At 40.1% G+C, this 20,871-nt stretch overlaps 1 protein-coding gene and 1 long non-coding RNA gene across 5 annotated transcripts in view; both read left to right on the forward strand.

Annotated features, from left to right (window-relative positions):
* LOC129676297 (zinc finger protein 58-like) overlaps nucleotides 1–7,578 on the forward strand; it is an 18,099-nt gene extending 10,521 nt beyond the window's left edge. For all 4 annotated transcript variants that reach the window (XM_055606643.1, XM_055606641.1, XM_055606642.1 and 1 more), the window contains one exon: nucleotides 4,493–7,578. In XM_055606643.1, the coding sequence (XP_055462618.1) occupies nucleotides 4,493–5,601 (1,109 nt within the window). In that variant the 3' untranslated portion in view covers nucleotides 5,602–7,578. The remainder of the gene's footprint in view (nucleotides 1–4,492) is intronic.
* Nucleotides 7,579–12,270: 4,692 nt separating this feature from the next.
* LOC129676298 (uncharacterized) lies at nucleotides 12,271–19,961 on the forward strand. The gene is made up of 3 exons (XR_008720061.1): nucleotides 12,271–12,358; nucleotides 14,475–14,532; nucleotides 19,224–19,961. It is a non-coding gene; the product is annotated as an uncharacterized LOC129676298 (long non-coding RNA).
* Nucleotides 19,962–20,871: the final 910 nt, after the last annotated feature.

Genomic DNA, 20,871 nt, shown 5'->3' on the forward strand with positions numbered 1-20,871 from the left:
CTTAGAGTCTATAAGATATCTGTCCCCAGCCTTTTGGCTTTTAGAGTCTCCACTGAGAAGTCAAGTGTAATTCTAATAGGTCTGCCTTTATCTTTTACTTGGCCTTTTTCCATCACAGCTTTTAATATTCTTTCTTTGTTCTGTATGTTTAGTGTTTTGCTTATTATGTGGCAGGTATACTTTCTTTTCTGCTCCAATCTATCTGGTGTGCTGTGAACTTCTTGTGCCTTTAAGGGAATCTCCTTCTTTAACTTAGGAAAGTTTATTTCTATGATGTTGTTACAAATATTTTCTGGGCCTTTGAACTGAGATTCTTCTTCCATTCCTATGATTCTTAGTTTTGGTCTTTTCACAGTGACCCTGATTTTCTGGATGTTTTGTATCAAGAATTTTTTTACATTTTACATTTTCTTTGACCACTATATGAATTTCTTCTATCATGTCTTCTGCACCTGGGAGTCTCTCTTGTATTCTGCTGGCAATGCTTGCGTTTGTAGTTCCTGATTGCTTGCCTAGATTTTTTCATCCAGGATTCCCTCAGTTTGTATTTTCTTTATTTCTTTTCCCTATCCAGGTCTTGTACAGTTTCATTCATTTCCTTCACCTGTTTGTTTGGTTTTTCTTCTTGGCTTTTTAAGGGAATTTTATTAATTTACTCCAATTGTTTGTTTGTGTTTTCATGCATTTCTTCAGGGGTTTTATTAATCTCCTCTTCAAGGACCTTTATCATCTTTAGATAGTTGGTTTTAAGGTCTTTTTCAGCTGTGTCGGGATATTCATGATTTGTTGTAGTAGGATAGGTGGGCTCTGGTGGTGACAAATTGTCTTGGCTGTTATTTTGTTCTTACACTGGCCTCTTGGGGTAAATATAGATATAGGTGCTGATTTCTGAGTTTATATTAGTTGCATGGGTGTTTTTCCTATGGTTTCTATTTCCTCTTTGATCTTCTTGGCTGAGTGGCCTGTGTTTATACTGACCAGTGAGTTCACTGGTTCACTATGGTACTACCACTGGGATTTTGGCAGCGTGGGAGGTCACTTGGGTTCTGGGTACTAGTATTGCCTCTACCTGGGGTTATGGTTGCTGTTAGAGCAGGGGGCTTCTGCCAAAGTTATGGGCTGGGATACAGTGGTGGGGGGAGGGGCAGATTGTTGGGGGAAAGCTGTGCCAGGTGTGAGGAGTGTCAGTGATCTGCCTTATGTTGGGTTCTGGGTACCAGGCCTCTCCTGAAGCAGGGGGATGTTGCAGCATTGTGAGTCCTAGAATTTAAATTTAAAAATAAAATAAATGACTAAGTAAAATTTAAAAATCATAAAATTTTAAAATATTATAACTTTTAAATGTGATATTCCCAGTTGTATTAAAGCTAGTAAAATGTTTTTGTAGAGTCCAGTCACGGGCAGCCTTTGTGACTAGTCCTATAGGAACTATATTTAGTTTATGTCTATATTTAGTCCAAAAAGAAGACTAAGGTCTCCTGTTGATACTTCATACTTCCTTCACCCGTGTATAGGACCATTGGCCTCTGGGTTTATTCAGGGAGCCTTCAGTACAAAGGAACAGCAATGGGGTCTCGATTGCTTGAGACATTTAAGATGTGGGTGCAGAGTCTGATCCATCTGAGTTTGAGAGAGTCCACTTGCCTGTCTTGAGAGACATGAACAGTAATTCATCTTCCCTGCAGTAAGGAGTAGGAGTTCCTGGTCTGGTTTACAGGCCAGAGGGAGACAGGAGCAGGAGATGCTGACAAATCCTATTCTCTCTGCTTTCTTATCCTGTGCTGAGTTGGCAGGATAAGTCTGTGTCCCATCAGAGGTTAACTGTGCTAATCTGTCCTGGGTGTATAGTGCCATGCAAGTATACTGTAGATTTAACCCTTCTTACTCAAGCATTCAATTTCAATAAACTGATTTTTTAAGTACAGCTGATTTTGAATATTATTCAATATTGAGCAAACTTTAAGTTGAACTTATATTTGCTTGAGATACCTGCCTCATGCTTAACTTTGACAACATGTAGAGAACTGTATAATGCTCAGGTATAAATTTGTCTCTTCTTCTAATTTGTCTCTGTAAATGAATTACATTTGTATTTAGCTTGAATTTTTTGCACACATTAAAGATAGGCATTATTTATAATGTGAGTCATCATTAACTATTACACATTAATTACCTTTGTTGTAACAGCTTACAATAAATTAGTGACTCCCATAAAATGATGATTTAAGAAGTGAAAGTAATTTATTTATTAAAAATTTCAGCCTTGACCTGGAGTGATGGCTCAGAGGTTAAGGACACTGGCTGTTTCTTCCAAAGGTCCTGAGTTTAATTCCCATCAACCACATCATAGATAATAACCACCTATAGTAAGATCTTGTGTGCAGGAAAACTGTTGTATAAATAATAAATAAATCTTTAAAAAAATTTCAGCCTCAAAAATTCGCTCTTGTGATTAGTGTCTTTTAACCTACATAATGTTTTGACCCTTTAATACAGTTCCTCATATTTTGGTGACCCTAGTCATAAAATTGTTTTCATTGCTACTTCATAACTGTAATTCTACCTGTGAAAGATTCCTTCAACCACAAAGAGGTCGTGCCCCACAAGTTGAGAACCATTGTCTTATAGCGTACTTTGTAAAATCTAAATCAGTCCTACAGATTTTCTTTATTAAGTAGCTTGTTTTATCATAAAGAATAAATTAGAGGAAAAATAATAAGGTTGACTTTCTAAAGACACACCTGTAAGAATAAAAAGATGCACAATTAATTATCTCCACAGTTCTTGTCATGACTCAGTGTTTGCAGATGGCTACAGTTTAACAGTATTAGGAAAGACATAAGTGACTAGATAAACATCTTAATTCGTTTTTTTTTTAACAATGCAGAGAACTTTATAACTTTAGGAATAATTCCCTTAAACAGAGGAAGGGCAGTAGCAGCTCCATAGATTCAAGCGATTTGGTTTAGTGGATCTTCCAAAGTTTCAGGTGATAGTGCATGAGAACATGTTCTCAGCAGGGTTGGTTAGCTGGGCCAGCAGGTGGATTAACTCAGGCAAAATGGAGTCACAGTGGGCCCTTCAGTAAAATGTTGACTGTTTCTCTACCTCAGAGAACTGCATGCATTTCTAAAGATCACAGTGTCAAACCAGTGTAAGGCAGATCTTCATATATAAGTTCTTCCTTCCAAGCAAAGTCAGTAACATTCTTTCCTAACACATTTACAAAGCACTTTCATGTAATGAAAGTCATCTCGTAAAAGTGCTTTATGAATTATGAAAATATCTTCTCAAATTGTCTATCACATAGTCAGTAATAAGGATTGAAATGCATGCCTTTCGTCAATATATATTCAAAGACTGAAACTGCTCCCAGCTAGGAGAATGTACTTAATAGCTCATCAATGAGCTTTCAGAAGTTTCTTTACTCTGCAACTTGATGTTCTATGTTGTTATGTTCTATGAATGGATAAAACACATCGATGAAACACATCCAGATAGTGCAAGAAAAAATGTTTGCTTCTGTGAATTCCTATTTCATGGGTAACCAAAGTCTCTCATTTTCATGCCTTGTTCATTGTCTCTTTCGATTGAGTGCTCAATGGTATTTAATGAATAAATCTTAGAAATACTTAATCTTATCCCCTAGGCCTAGTCGCTCTCTCTATTAATCCCAGACCATAGGAGGCTGAGCCGAGCCGATCTCTTGAGTTCAAGGCCAGGTAGCAAGTTGCACATAGCAAGTTCCAGGATATCCAGGGCAACACAGAGAAACCCTGTTTCAAAACCCAAAAACACGGGAGCAAAAGAAATAGGTCCTTTTCTCATCTATTCGCTGGCAGAGATGATGCCTCAGCAGCATTTTGTTATTCACAGGTAAAGTGAAGTTTTCTGTCATGACTTGATATCTTTTTGGTATCTATTTTCTTGTCACCAGAATTAAAACATAAAATACTGCCTTAACTGTTGAAATATACTATTTAGTCTTGTTGTGGGCAGTCTGCTTTTTATGCAGCATATCTTCTGTACTTTCAAAAATAAAACTCTATATTATATATACATACACACAAACACACATATATAAATACATACATACATATTTTATTTTGCTGACAGCCCATCTCACTCAATCACATTCAACTTTCTCTTTCCAGGCTTCACAACTTTATACTTTCATTAATGTGAAGCTACATAACATCTATATTGCTTAATGGGCTTATTTCTGTTAGTGAGATGCCCTTACACAGTACTTAGCTATTTAACTTTGGAAAATATGGCATTATGTCTGTGTTCTACTCGGTTGTGCAGTTAGTTATTCCTGTAGAAGAACAGGTTGGCTTTACCTACTCTATTTTGTGATTTGTGTTCAGTACCTATAACTATTGAAATATGGTTAAATATGTGTGAAGAAATGCCTCTGTTTTAGAGATAGGCATTATAAGTATGATGAATATTTTTACCTTTTGTTCATATCTCAACTTTTGCCCAACAGGAACAACAGTCAATGAGTTTAACGATCACAACAAAGCCATTGATCAAAACTCACTACCCATTCAATGCCAGAGGATTTATTCAGGAAGGAAACCCCACAGGTTTGAAGAATGTGGTAAGCTCCTTAGTGCACACTCAGCACTTTCTAGACACCAGAGACTTCATACTGGAGAAAAACCCTACAAGTGTAAAGAATGTCATAAGGCCTTTAGTACTCGCTCATCGCTTTTTATACACAAGAAAAATCATAGTGATGAAAAAACTTACAAGTGTGAAGAATGTGGCAAATCATTTTACTTTCCTTCAATGCTGAAGCAGCATCAGATAATTCATTCTGGAGAGACACCTTATAAGTGTGAAGAATGTGGCCGATCATTTTACTATCTTTCCACACTGAAGCAGCATCAAATAATTCATTCTGCAGAGAAACCCTACAAGTGTGAAGAATGTGGAAAATCATTTCACTGTCTTTCAACGCTGAAGCAACATCAAGGAATTCATTCTGGAGAGAAAAGGTACAAGTGTGAAGAATGTGGAAAATCACTTTGCTATCTTTCATGTTTTAAGGAACATCACAGAATTCATTCTGGAGAGTATCCCTACAGATGCAAAGAATGTGGCAAAGGGTTTTCCCGTTCTGTTCACCTGCAGGAACATCAAAGAACTCACACTGGAGAGAAACCATACAAGTGTGAAGAATGTCACAAAGTCTTCCGTTACCACGCATCCCTTAAGTACCACAAGGCAGGTCACACTGGAAAGAAAGCCTACAATGGGGACCTGAGTGGAGAAGGGTTTACCAAGCCCACTTTCTTTATTGACTACAATGTGATCCATACTCCAGTAAAAGATTATAAGTGTGAAGAGTGTGGCAAATGTTTTTCCTTATCTTCGTACATTAGACGACATAAAAAAATCCATTCTGAAGACAATCCCTACAAGTGTGCAGCCTGTGGCAAAGGGTTTTCTTGTTCTTTTAACCTTCGAGAACATCAAACAGTTCACACTGGAGAGAAACCATATAAGTGTGAAGAGTGTGGGAAATGTTTTCGCTTATCTTCATCATTCAGAAGGCATCAAACAATTCACTCTAAAGACAATCTTTATTAGTGGAAAGGTTGTGGCAGATGGTTTTGCTCTTCTTCTGAACTTAGAGGACATCAACAATCCATTCTGAAGACAATCCCTACAAGTGTAAAGAGTGTGACCAAAAGTTTCCCTGTTTTCTACCCCTTCAGGAACATCAAACAATTCATACTGGAGTGAAACCACACAAGGGTGAAGAATGTCACAAAGCCTTTGATCGGGCTGGGGAGATGGCTCAGAGGTTAAAAGCACTGCTTGCTCTTCTAGAGGTCCTGAGTTCAATTCCCTGGAACCATATGGTTGCTCACAACCATTTATAATGAGATCTGGTGCCCTCTTCTGGCCTACAGATGTTCATGCAGGCAGAGCATTGTTTACGTAATAAAATAAATAAATTAAACAACAACAACAAAAAAGGAATAACAAAGCCTTTCTCAGTCCTTAGAATACACAAGACAGTTCGTACTGGAGAGAAACCTTACAAATGTCCAGAGTGGGGAAAATGTTCTTCCTTTTACAGCCCTTAGAAGGCATCAAATAATCCATTCTGAAGACACTCCCCATGAATGTGTAGAATGTGGCAAAAGGTTTTCTTGTTCTGCGTGCCTTCAGGAATATCAGAAAGTTCACACTGGAAAGAAACCATGCAAATGTGAAGAGTGTCACAAAAGCTCTATCACTCATTTCTTAGGAGACACAGGGCATTCCATACTGCAGAGAAAGCCTACAAGTGTGGAGACTGTGGCAGATGTTTTCCTTTTCTTCATCCCTTATATGACATCAAATAATTCATTCTAACCCCAGTTTCTACAAGTATGTGGAATGTGGCAGAGCCTTTTCTATGCTATCTGTTCTTACTAAGTTCAAGCTGGTTCATTCCAGAGAAAAACCATAAAAAAATGTGAAGTATATGGGAAAGCCTTTTCTTCTAATGCTTCTTTAATTCAGCAGAAGTTATGTCATACTGGAGTAAAATCCTATCATTGTAAATGTAGCAAAATGTTTTATTCTACTTCAAGACTTAAGAAACATAAAAGAAGTCATTGTCAAGAGAAACCATAGAAATTTGATGCATATGGAAAAGCCTTTTCTATTAATTGTTCCCTGTTTCAGCATAAAATAGTTCATACTGGAGAGAAATGCCACAAATGTGAAAAGTGAGGTGTAATGGTTGTACCTCAAATTGAAGAGACATGAAACAATTTATTGTCAAGAGAAACCCTACAAACGTGAAGGATGTGTCAAGGACTTTTATACTCACCAAGAACTTGCTGTACACATGAGAGCTCACACCAAAGAAGAACCATACAAATGTGAAGTATGTTAAAGAATCTTTTCTATTCTCTTAAACCATCTCAACAAATTATATCATACTGGGGAGAAATCTTACTAATGTGAGGAATGCGGCAAAATGTTTTACACTAATTTTGACCTTAGTCACCACAATCCTCATCCTGGAGAATAACCATATAGGTGTGAAGAATGTTTCATTCTGTGACCTTACATCTGTGTAACAATTAAGTTAATTATTTTGGAATATTAAAACAAATGCCTAATGTCGACCAGCACAGACGCTAAGACTGTGATCAGAGAACTGTAGAGATGTATCCTTGATGCATCTCCTCACCACGTTGTAAAGTAGTGTGTTTGAACCATGCCTTGACTGAGAAATTTCTTTCTTCTGTAACTATCAATGTACCATGAAGCTGTTACCATGCTGTTACATGGTTCTTTGGCTGACTGAATCTGAGTTCTGGGCCACGCTGTACTTACTGTGCTTTTCTAGGTGGGGGTCACCCCCGTTCCTGTAATAATGTCTCTTCTGGGTGTGTAAGAAGCTCTATGAACTCATATTTCTCACAATGTTGAGCTCTGGTGAAATGATCTGTATTGGTACCAATCTGAGGTGAATGGGCTTAGTGTTTCTCTCTCCAGGAAATGTGATAGAGCACATTGTCAGTCATATTTTGTTCCAGAATAAAGAAACTCTTATCCCCTAAGTTCAGAAAAGTGTTTGTGTGTGTGTCAATACCTTCATCATTGTCACAGCAACAAACTCCCGTACTGTAATTAGGATCAAAGCCAAATGCACTCACTGAGCAGAGGATGGACATGCTTACCAGATGTCTGATCTACAAGTCTGAAGCATTGTATGTGCAGGTCTTGCTTTACTATAGATGCCTATTCCCAAGAGCTTTTCAACCTTTCTCATATCGGCCATTTCATTTGCCACTATGAAGTGGCCAGACTATTAATACCTAATACAGAAGGATGAACAGTTTTAAATCCTTCAGCTGTTCAGCCATGGACCCCCACTGTACCAATTATGGATCCAGTGATTGTATACCTGTTTCATGGCAGTTAGTCGATTTAGGCCTTTTACTAAGTTATAAGGCTCTTTTTTTTTTAAAGGGAAAATATAAGGAGTGCTATTCAAATATATACATCCATAAATAATTTTTAAAAAATCAGATTTTTTTATTTATAAAGCTGACGTTCCCAGATACATCAGAGCTAGTACAGTGTTTTCTTTCAGAGTCTTGCCCTCTTTACCTCAGGATTTGAACACAAGAAAGCAACATGCTTCCATTCAGTTCACCTTGCAGTGGGTTCTTTTAAGGTAACTGGACAGTTAGTAAACACTCAGCAAATTCTGCGACCCCCTGTGTTGACATGGGATAAGCAAGTACAAACTGGCTGTTTCCCAGCAAGAACTGTTTTGGGGATAATATAATGAATAATGAATTTAAAACAGTGTCAGGTGTGCTAAAGTTGAAAGGCTGCTAGCTATGGTGCTGGACAAATATTTTGTAAGTGTGTCAGTTTTGGTGCCATTTCAAACAGGAAGGACATTCTTCGAGAGCCCAGTAACCAAAGAGGCATCAAGAACCACTGGGAGATAAAAGAAAACATTGAATCTTAAGATGATTTTCATTCCCACATTTAGTGTTATTACTTCCTTCAAGTACAATTAAGCCAGCGTGATTTTTTATTTTATTTTTTATTTTTATTTTCAGGCTGTAGTAAGATTAAAACTTCAACATAGGAAGTGAAAGTGACTTGTAAGCCTAATATTTCTGTGAAAGGCTTGACTCATGTCTGCTGTTGCGGATCTGGAGGTTAAAAGCGCCCGACTCCCCATGGTTGTCCTGCAAACTAGGTTTCTGCCTCCCATACTCTACAGCTGGTTGTCAGGGAGGTAACTAGAAACAGTTTAACTTCCCCTAGGTTCTGAGCGTCCTTCCGCATGGACTTCTGGGAAATTCAATCTGGCTACTGTGACATCACAGCAGTCCAGGAAATCCCTATCTGGCTTTTTGGTCTACATGTGCTTCTTCCTCAAAGTTAGACAAGAGTCCTGTAGTCCTGTAGTCCTGTGCTGCTGTACTTACCCGTCGCGTCTCTGACATGGAGGTCGGTCCAGGGAGCAGCGCAGCCTGAGGCACTGTGCGGGGTGCGGGGTCGGTCTTGGAGGGAGCGCACCTGGGCTGGGTGAGTGGTCGGAAGAAGCTGCTGGGGTGCTGGGCTGAACTGGCTGAGACACTTGAGAGGGCAGGTCAGGGCTGGGAACCGGGTTGTTGGGATTTTTCCCTGAGTGACCGTTTCCTTAGAAACGGCATCTAAGGAGCCTGGAGTTTGAGCCCGCCTAGGGCTTCTGGACACAATAGCGGCCTGGTAGTGCAGGAGTAGATAACAGTACAAGGGCCAAGATAGCCTGCTTTTGTAGGTCATCTGACTTCCTGTTCCAGAGGAGGTGCTGGGAGCGCACTGAACTGCTTTGGTGGGAAGCATGCTTCACTAGCTGCCCCATTCTCACATGGACGCTGGCAGATTCCTCTGTACCTTTAGAAGAAATGTGTTTTCAGATCCCTATTGTTCTCTATAGCTGGCCTACTGTAATGTCCTTGTGTTGAGGCCTGCTTCATAACTATAACTATTTTTTGTTTCAGGAGGACCAGTCACATCATCTCAGCTTGTTGCTTATCCAGGGAAAAGCTCTCTGTGCAAGATCAGGTTGACCAAAAAGCTCTCTGTGCAAGATCAGTTCAACATACTGTATGGCTTTGGTACTCCTGGAAATCCCCCAACCATAAGCACAGCAGGCCCTAATGATAAACTCCACTTGGGACCAATCAACTTAAAGGCCAGCTGGAACTGCTTTGTCTAATTAACAAAAATTACTTGAGCCAGAGGGGATTACCCTGTTGCACCCCCACCCCCCCATGTGAGCTAGTGGCAATTTTTGACTTTATAAGCTAATTCTGAGAAATACTCGATGTTACAGTTTGGCCCCCAGGTCCGCTGTGTCCCTGGTCATGATCAATCTTTGGGTGTGCATTCAATGAACCATCCATATCTAATAGATTGGTGTCTCAATGGTTTGTGCAGCTTCCTCTGAGGTCTGCTTGTGTTCCTTTTCTCCGACGGCTAAAGAATTAAAAGAGGGAAAATCTGAGCCACAAAGTTCTCAGGTATGAAGTGCTCAAATACAGAAGACTAAGGAACCAGCATGAGCTGCTGTAGAACAGCTTTGACTGGAGGGATAGAAAACATACTTGGAGCAAATACACAGCGAGGCCCCTGCTGGGAAATCTGAACCCAGCTTCACCTTTAGGGCTGGGGTTTCTTGAACTGTACAGCTAAGCTTTTGAAGATGGGATTTGTTCACCTTACAAGACACTGTGTTACGATTATATAAAAGAAGGTTAAATCCAAACTGCATAGCAAGGGTAGTGAGATAAATTAATATTACCTGTGCACATACTGTTAAACTATTATGCTTTGTACATCAGGAATTTTTCAACTTGTCACAATTAGGACTAGACAAATTATCTCCACCTACCTCCTTGGAGGATCAGAAGGACTAATTTGGGTTTTGATGTCAGGAAATACATAGCTCATTTCGTGACCCTCTGACCCTGGCTTGGTTGGGAAGCTCCTTCCCTGGGTCTCCTTCTAAGAGTTAAGATGTTGACTGAAGAAGTAATGAATAAAAATTTTCACTTAAATCATTCTTATATCATTTTTGTGGACACTGAATGAATGATCGAATAATCTACTTAATGTATGCTGTCTCAGCTATTGTTTGGTGCCTTATGTTTTGTTTCTTTCCCAAACCAACAGTTTTTTCATGCTAGAGATGGGACAGGGGCCTAAAATTTGAAAAGTTTCTCTTCCATTGATTCAAACAATTTGTTTTATGCTGTAAAACAATGGATCTTCCAAAGCTGCAGGTGAGTATGCATGACAGTATTTTCTCAGCATTGGTTAATTTGGGTGATCAGTTAGATAAAAGTCAGGCAAAATGGAGTCCCTTTGGGCAATTTAGTACCAGACCTTTTCCTGTTTCTACACCTCAAACCTAGGTGCAAAATTATTGTAAGACAGTAACTTCACACGTGAGTTTCTTTCATCTCACTTACACTCATGCAGTGAAAGTCATTCCATCAGAGATATAGATACATGTGAGGATCAGAAACCAGGGTTAGGGGGTGAGTGGCAATACAGCCCATGCAGAATCTCAATAATCTGGAGACCAGAATTATTGAGACCAGAATCTGGAGACCAGACTCAAAGGTGCAGATCTGACTTTATTGTCCTGTGTCACAGCCTCTAAATGACTGAAAGGCCAATCAAACCATCTCATGCTAGCTAGCTTCAAGCACCAGTAACAATCAGTCAGGTTGGTGCGACTGTAAGGGAATGTGGGAGATATGGTGGGGACAAAGTCACCTTAGGAGACCTCCACAAAGAAGGAAGCAGTCACTGCCCTAGCCTCAGATCCATTTTGAGACTTAACGAGTGTGCTAGGAGTCCCTGGTGGATCAACACTATGTGCAGTGGCTACGGATCTTTCGAGCAATTGTAGGAGTCTCTGACTCCTCCAAAAGGCTTACCTTGACATTCCCCACAAGTTCCCCCTCTGTTTTAATTTCAGGGTTAAAAATCTGCAGTATGAGGGCTATGGTGTGCTGATTTTGGAGGCGTATACAATTTTTAAGCTATATCAGGAAAAACATAATACTACAATTACTATGTCGTAAACTACTGGGTGAAAATAAAGTGAGGTTGGAGGCCACATCCTGAAAGAAATGTCCTAGATCTGATAAAGTAACTACATCCACTCTGGTGGTATTTATGGTCATTATCTCCTGATGGAGTTAATGAAGGAGAGAAAGGAAGGGTGTGTTCCAGGTTCCTTCTATGTGTTTCCGCTGGAGGTAAAAATTTTTAAGTTTATTTAGGAAGCCCTCCACCGGCTCCAGCAGGGGGAGAGCTGGGGCCACCCGGAGACCTCGAGGGCCCCACTTGCTCTGACGTCGCGGCTGGCTCCAGCCCGTGGCACTACTCTTACTGCTCCAGCCCGTGGCACTACTCTTACTGAGGTGCCTTTGGTATTGAGTGAGGCAAATAGCAATGTACCTGCGATCACACATGAGCAAGATCCCGTGTTGGTATAATGTTCTTTTGAAATGTATACACCTTACCCTTGTTAATTCAAATGCTGATTTCCCCACCCCCAACTCTCTGGTTTCAATCCAGATATTGCACTGTGATACTCATTATAAGCATCCTGTCTCAACTCTTGTGTAAACAGGGCAAAATAAAGCAACTAAATACAATGTTGTGCAATGGGAGGTCAGAGGACAGAAAAGAGGGGAGGAGCTAGAGAGCAGGAAAGGAGTGGGAGAAGAAGGGGCGAGGAGAGCTAGGAGAGGAGAGCTGGAGGAGAGATCTTGGAGGACACGGAGCATGAACCAGACCTAAGATTTCACAAAAAGTAAGTATAATGTGGGAAATGTAAATGTTAGGAAAATGAGGGCTTGGAGGTTTAGGAGGGAGTAAATATTGCCCAGCATTGTGTTCTAGGTTAACTAAAAACCCAGTCTCTGTGTGGTGATTTGGATATACAGCTGTTTAAGATTAACAGCAAGATTTACCAGAAGATAAATCAATAGTAAATATTAATAACCTCTTACAACAATTCTGTAAATTCAATGATGTCATCTTTCAGCAGACCCATTTGATGGTGAAGAGTAAGGACTCCCAAGTGGAGAAGCTGATTGATGAATCTGTTGATGGAGCATAGGCTGTAAACTTAGACATCTTATTTAGGCTGTGTGCTGTCGAAATAGGGCAGTCGCCGCTGCAGGAGTAGTCACAGCTGTGTGTGGTAAGGCCCAGTGCAATAGCAGCAATAATAGCTGAGATACCAAAAATCTCTCTTGGTACAAACTAGAGAGGTCTGTTCTGACAAAGACAGCTCCCTCATCCAACCTTTAATGACGTTCACTGGAATCCAAGCCAGTGTTGGTTTCCTGAGGAGCAAGGAATTATCCCTAATCGGGTCCCAGCAGGGGGAAAGTATACAGTTTTGTACAGAACAATTTAAGGTGGAGGCATCAGAAGGAGAGTGAAACCAAGAGAGAGAAGGGGGGGCACAGGGCTGACAAATATAGGTCAAATTTGGTGCGGGTGCCCCATAGGAGGTCCTATTAAGCAACCAATGACTCTCATTGAAAGACCAACTGGGATTTCCCTCAAAAAGGGAACCATAGGAAGCCGCCCCCCTTCCACCCCTTGAATGGGTACAAAAGACCTGAAATCCATGCAAGACCAAGGGCCACAGAGTTAAGGGCTCCTGCGAAGGGGCCAGCTACCTTCAGGATTGGGGTCACATTGGAAAGATTGTGAGAGTATGATCAGTTAGGTTGTGGTAAATCTCCCTCCAGAAAAAGGCATGGGGTGCAACTGGAACAGCTCTATCCACAGAAAGGCATCCCAAATTCTGATGCTCCCACTCAGGACAAAGGTCCCAGCCTCCACATAAGTTCCAGGAGTCACAAAAGTAGGAAATGTCTGGATGGGCAGGAATGGTGGAATTGTTTAGAAGCAAAGTATTCTGAGGTAGAACAGCAAACATCCCTGCCATAATGTCATTAGTTCCTGCCATAATGTCATTAATAAATGTTCGACTACCTCCCTCTTGGGAGAAAGATGCAGGGAGAGCAACCCCTCTGCCATCTTCCCATGTAACTTTGACCCAATTAGAGGAAGTCTTGTTATTATTACCTTAGCCAAAAAGACAAAGTCTATTGGGCAGGCAGAATTCATCTGGGCAGAAACTCATTAACCCTGGGGTGAGGGTGAATGAGCCATTAAATGAGGAATATAGGGTGGAATTAACTGGAAACGGCTGCTCATTCATCTGTGGGTTGTCACTATATATGGATGGAAGCCAAGAATCCCAGCTTACTGGAAGTAAGATAGGATTTCTAAGGGCAGCCCACAGCATCGTGTGTGTGTGTGTGTGTGTGTGTGTGTGTGTGTGTGTGTGTGTGTGTGTGAGCGCGCCTGGGAATTAGCAGTTATAACGGCACACATGGAGTAGAAACAGGGTGTATGGTCCTGTCACGGACCCATCAGAGAACATTTGTTGGGCCTGATTCACAAGGGCCCTCAGGCTTCCCCAGGTAACTAGAGATGTCTGCTAGTTGCCCTCACCCTTTGCCTCCTCCAGTGATCACCATCATCTCTAATCAGGGATAGATTCTGTAGAACCTTTTGGAGCAGTTCCATCATTTCCCTCAGAGCAGGTGTACAGTTTTGTTACTCAACCAGGAACCCAAATCAGCTCGTCTGTCCCTCTGGGAAGACACATGCAAACTCTTCATCCCATGATTAAGAACAGGCCAGGACCCATCCACGTATTGCCCATAGGATCCTGCCAGCAGACTAATGGTAAAGGGGTGATCCTAGGAAGTATTTCACCCCAATGTTTACAGGCAAGGATAAACAGTTTTTGTCAAAATTTTAAGAGTTAATGGTAAAGAGAGTGTCAGTTAATTATCCTGTGGTCATATCCCTAATGTCCCACCTTTTAATTGTTTTTTAAGAGAGGCATGGGTTCGTTCCACTATGGCTCATCTTTGGAGACTGTAAGAAATCCCAAAGGTATGTGTTATATTACATTCAGAGCAAAAGTCTGTAAAGGTCTGTAAAGCAGAGCTGTAAAATTATATGCTGGTCTGTTGTCAGTCTTAATTGAATATGGCATGCTCATTACCAACATGGCTGTTTTAACGGTATCAACAACCAACTTGGCATTTTCTTTAGGCTGAACCATGGCAAACAGGAATGAAGGAAAAGATGTCAATAATGAAGTGTACATATTTAAGATGACCAAACTCTGGAATATGGGTCATGTCCATTTGCCACAAGCTGTTGGGACTAAGATCTTTAGGATTGGCTCCAGCTAGTTGGAAGGGGCTTAAAGGCAAAAAGTGCTACAGGCAAGTATTAAATGCTTACAGCAACTTATGGATAATTGCACACACACACACACACACACACACACACACATGCACACAAATCTTGTGGACTGATAGAGCCAAATAGTGAAATCTAGAATGGAGCAATTGGGCTTGTCTTAATGGAGATGACTGGAAGGCCATCACTAGACGATCAGTCTCCCTGTTTCCCACTGAAATTGCTTCAGGAAGTCCCAAATGAGAGTGTACATGCTGAATAAAGAAAGGAGTCTGTTTTTGTTCAGTGATTGTTTGAAGTTGAATCATGACCAAATACAGGGGACCTTCAGCCAGTTTAACAACTGCTAAAGGTATGGCCTTAACATCATTAGTAGCATATTGGCTTTCACTGAAAATATTAATGGGGTCTTGCCAATTTCCAAAATGGTCTAAGATAACCAACAATTCTCCTTACTACACAGATCCCTCAAAGAAAATAGTAAGCACTTTAGGTTTGTGGTAATGTCAAGCGTTAATAACATAAGCAAAATGTGTCTATGAGGAGTCTGTAAAGCCTGAAGCGGCATCAGGAACGGGTTTTTAAAACTAAGTACTGTCTATGAATCACTGCTGTTAAAGGAAGCATGGATAATATTTCATTTTTAGGGAAACAGTTATCTATTTCACCCTGCAAATTTAATAAAAAGAGCTGAGCAACGTAGTGGGATGAGAACGTTCAGGCAGGAAAGTCCTGGGAAATTGGAAGAATAATTGCATCCGGCTTTTTACTCAACAATAAAAGGGATATTGTAAGCACCTTTAGTGCAAGAGTGAAAATATTATCTATAAAAGGTGTAACATTAAGAGCAGAAAATGCACCATATGAACCAAGTATAATATTTTAATGGATGGTTGGAAAAGCACCCCAGTGGAAGATCCCTGCATGGGCATCACAAGGCCCCAAACCTCACTAGCAGGATCAAACCTACATAGAAGGGCTTGATTAAGGCCTGCATTAACATCTTATAAAGCCTATTTTGCCTTCTTGTTAAAATCTCTTCTGGCCATTTGGCACCAGGAAGCAGGAAAAGAGGAGAGTGAGCTGTCCTACAGTATCAGCAAGGCAAGTTTCCCAGAAAGGTCTGCTTGGAAGCCAATGTAGGGGGTGTGGGAAAGGAGAAATGGAATTTTTGGGGCTTAATAACGTCAGAGGTAACCATGTGCCTGCAGAACAAATATGGTTCTTGAGTCTGCACCTTTTCAGCTGCGCTGTGAAGACCAGCTGCCCTTAAAGCAGCAGAGATATCTTGGAGCTTGGGCTGTAAGGATTGTTGCTCAGGGTGACCAATCAAAATATCATCTATATAATGGGTCACATAACAGTTACACCACCTTTAAATAGCCTCCCACAGATAAATAACTGACAAATAGTGGAGCTATTTTTCATCACCTATGGCAACTCCTTCTACTGATATCTATTCACGGGTGTTTTATTAGTAATAACAGGTACCGAAAAGGCAATTCTTTGTCCTCTAGATAAAGAAAAATAGAGAAAAAAAATTTTTTAATATCTAAGGTGACAGTATAGTATCCATGAGGGACTGCAGATAATGCAGGAAGGCCAGGCTCTGTAGCCTGTCGGGAGCCTTTGATCAGGTAGCTGCTTTGATACTTAAATCTCAACTTGGAAGGATGAGGAAGGACATGAGGGAACATTTAAATCATACATTATTCCTGGCCTTCCTATTAATCTGTGGGGTAGAGATGTGATGAGTAATATGGGAGTGTATCTTTATAGTCCTAGCAATGCAGTTACCAATCAGATGCTTAATTCAGGATTGGAAAAATCTGGACAAGGCATAGCTCAGCAATTAATACCTACCCCAAGAAATTTTAAAAAGGGGTTGGGTCATTTTTTAGGGGAGGCCACTGAACAACCTGTACCCCATGCAGATCCAATAACATGGAAAGCAGATGATCCTGTGTGGGTGAATCAGTGGCCTCTTTCCCTTGAGAAAATTAAAGCCGCTGAGCAGTTATTACAGGAACAGCTTGATAGCAGCAATATCGTTCCATCAAACTCACCTTGGAACTCCCCTATTTTTGTCATAAAAAAGAAGTCAGGAAAATGGAGACTTTTACAAGATCTCAGAAAAGTAAATGAAACCATGGAATTAATGGGAGCCTTACAACCTGGATTGCCTACCTCTTCTGCTATACCTAGAGATACTTTTAAAATTATACTAGATTTAAAAGATTGTTTTTATACTATTCTTCTTGCTTCTCAAGATTGTAAAAGATTTGCTTTTAGCGTGCCATCAGTAAATTTTAAAGAACCTATGAAGAGGTATCATTGGCTCGTATTACCTCAAGGTATGGCAAACAGTCTGACTTTATGTCAAAAATTTGTGGCTCAAGCTGTTTTTAAAACTAGAGAGGCATATTCTTCTGTGTATATTATTCATTATATGGATGACATTTTACTGGCTCATAAAAATGAAGGGATTTTATTAAGTGCTTTTACACACTTACAACAAGCCTTAAAGAATCTAGGTTTAGTAATTGCACCAGAAAAGGTGCAGACAGAGCCACCCTATTTGTATTTGGGACATAAATTATATCCTCGGACCATTATGCCTCAAAAAATTCAATTAAGAAAAGACAACCTAAAAACTTTAAATGATTTTCAAAAGTTGTTAGGTGATATTAATTGGCTAAGACCCCATTTAAAATTAACTACAGGAGAGCTAAAACCACTTTTTGACATTTTAAAAGGAGAGGCTGATCCTTTGTCAAAAAGAGAATTTACCAAAGAAGCTCATGATCCTTTGCAAAGGATAGAATTAGCTAGTGAAAAGCAGCATGTTCAATATATTGATTATTCAAAAGAATGGAGTGCATATATTTTGGCTACTGTTCATACTCCAACTGCTGTATTGTGGCAAGAAGAACCATTATTATGGTTGCACTTGCCTGTGTCTCCTGTTCGAGTTCTGATACCATATTATGAAGCAGTGGCTAGTTTAGTTAAAATGGCTTGCACAAAATCTCGCCAAGTATTTTGGTAGAGAGCCCTCCTTAATTGGAGTCCCTTTTACCAAACAGCAAATAGATTGGTTATTTTAAAATGCAGATTGTTGGGCCATAGCTTTTGCTCATTATTTAGGACGTATTGATAATTATTATCCAAAAGATAAATTACTTCAATTTGCCAATGAGCATGCTTTTGTATTTCCTAAAATAATTAAACAAAAGCCATTACCTCAAGTTCCAACAGTATTCACTGATGGATCTTCAAATGGAAAAGCTGTTTATGTACTACAGGGACAAACTTTTGTTTTGCAAACATTGCCAGCCTCAGCTCAAGTTGTAGACTTATGAGCTGTTGCTATAGTCTTTAAAAATATGGCTTCTACGTCTTTCAACTTGTACACTGATAGCCATTATATAGCTAAAGCTTTGCAAGTCCTAGAGACTGTAACATATGTTAATACAGCTAATAAACAAATACAAGATATATTTAGATAGATTCAACAAAGTATTTGGAGCCGTGTGCAACCTTGTTATGTAGGACATATTAGAGCTCATTCAGGGCTTCCTGGACCTTTAACTTTAGGAAATGATTTAGCAGATCAAGCCATACATTTGGTTGGATTAACTCAACAAGAATTGGCTCAAAATTCTCATGCATTACACCATCAAAATAGCAAGAGCTTAAGAAAACAATATTACCAGAGAAGCCGCTAGACAAATTGTAAGATCATGTTCTTCTTGTCCTGATCATTTTAATGTACCTCATTATGATGTCAATCCTAGAAGCTTAACTCTCAATCATTTGTGGCAAATGGACGTAACTCATGTCCCAGAATTTGGAAAACTAAAATATGTTCATGTAACGATTGATACTTTTTCAGGATTTATCATGGCAACTCCCTTAACAGAAGAAGCCACCAAACATAAGTCATTGCTTAAAGTGTTTTGCTGCAACTGGTATTTGTTCCATTATAAAAACTGATAATGGCTCAGGGTATACGAGTCTAGCTTTTTAGCATTTTGTGCACAAATGTGTATAAGTCATAAAACGGGCATTCCACATAATCCTCAAGGCGAAGAAATTGTGGACCGAGCCCCTGGATCTCTTAAGAAACAATTGCAAAAAATAAAAAGGGGGGAACTATATCCCCAAACACCACAGAATTATATTAATCATGCTCTCTTTATTTTAAATTTTTTAAATGTGGATATACAAGGCCGTTCTGTGACTGATCGATTGTGGCTTCCTAATACCAAAGATAATTATGCCCAAGTAAAATGGAAAGATTCAATTACTGGAATATGGCAGGGCCCCGACCCTGTATTAATATGGGAAGAGGGCATATTTGTGTTTTTCCACAGGACGCAGAAGGAGCCAGGTGGATCCCAGAAAGGCTGGTACGATTTGCAGGAGTTGTTCCCCAGAAGGAGGATGTTCCGGCTGCAGACAGTCGTAAATTCTGCCCTGACTGAGACCAAAAAGCTGCATTGGACTTAAGCTCCTGACCCGCTTTTGTTTCATTCTGCTCCTGGGAGAAGATGTAACCTCTTATACAATGGACTGGACTTGACTGTTCTGTTAATAAGGACAATTCTCAACAAAATCAAAAAGAATAAAAAAAGAGGACTAACTGTGAAACTTTGGTCTGACTCTGGTTTTCAGCAGACCAAAACAAGCTTGCTTCAGAAACTCTTGGGAGGCCCTATAACTGCCTATGTAAATTCTCCTTTTGTTTTGTTGTTTGGAAATGTTAACAAGATTCAAACTTTAATGTTTCTTGCCTTCAATGTAAACTAACAAACTGTATTTGTAAGCTTTCAAATGGTTCTGATTGCTCGACAGCCTTTTACTATGGTTCCTGTGAATGTTTCTCAGACTTGGTAATTTACACAAGGAGTCATTTGTTAAGTCACTTTTATGGAGTATTATTTTGGACTTGGCTTGTGATAGGAGATGCAAGTTCCTATCAGTGACAAGTTAAACCTGCCTGAAGGCCTTTTAGAATGTTAAAGCTGATCTGATCTGCATAAGATCAAACCCCAGTGTCTACTCTAGCAGAGGTTCGTTGTCAGAGACAGGTAAAGTTTCTCTGGGATATGTTCAACCCAAGACAGGGCATGAATGATGGAATTCATGTACCGATGACAGGTTAAGAATGTATCTTATGAGAGAAACAACCTAAGACAGGCACAATCTTCTGCTCCATAACTCTTAAGTTACGGGCAATTTAAAAAAAAAAATAAAAAAACGAATACCTGTCGGGAGCCATTGATCTGGCAGCTGCTTTGATATTTAAATCTCAGCGGAAAGACTGCTTTTACCAGGCCTTCACTGAAGTCAGGGAAGAATTTGCAAGTCCATCTCCTTTTGTTTGTGACAGCAGGTGGGATAGCTTGTGGAGATCGCACCTCTTGCTTCACCCTTGTAAATTTAACCCATTGTTCTGAGCTGATTTTACTCTGGCTTAAAAGCTCTCTGCATTAAAGTCAGGCTGCTGCTGCTGGCTGATTGGGTCTGGAGCCTCTTGGAAAAAAATCCCATGTGTGTTGTGTGTTAGTTTATTAATTTTAATCCTCACTCCCAACTCAAGAACCGTTCGACTCTGCTGGCGGGCTCCGGCAGTAGCCCCCATTGCTTGCATAGTAGCATTGATAGACCTGAGGTCATGTAAGAATCTAAATTTGCCTGACTTCTTTCTTCACTAAAATAGCAAAAAAACAGGAGAATTCCAAAGACCAATAGAAAGCTATATATGGTCACAGTCAAGTTGCTCTTAGACAGCTTTAAGCAGTTCCTGGTGTTTTTCTCCCCCTCTTGGACAGTGATCCACCCGCACAGATTTATCCGAATTCCATATCAATTTTAAGGGCAACTGGAATCCTGTTGGAACAGTCCTTAGAATTGGGGGAATGCCTCAAATGTAGTTTATCTTGTATATTGCAACAGTCATAAAAGGGTTTATTGTCTGTGGTGATGGCCACATCTATATCTTCTAAGACATCTCTTCCC

Source organism: Psammomys obesus, unplaced genomic scaffold (genome assembly GCF_907164565.1).
Source record: "Psammomys obesus unplaced genomic scaffold, mPsaObe1.curated_primary_1811, whole genome shotgun sequence".
In the NCBI taxonomy this organism is placed as follows: Eukaryota; Metazoa; Chordata; class Mammalia; order Rodentia; family Muridae; genus Psammomys; species Psammomys obesus.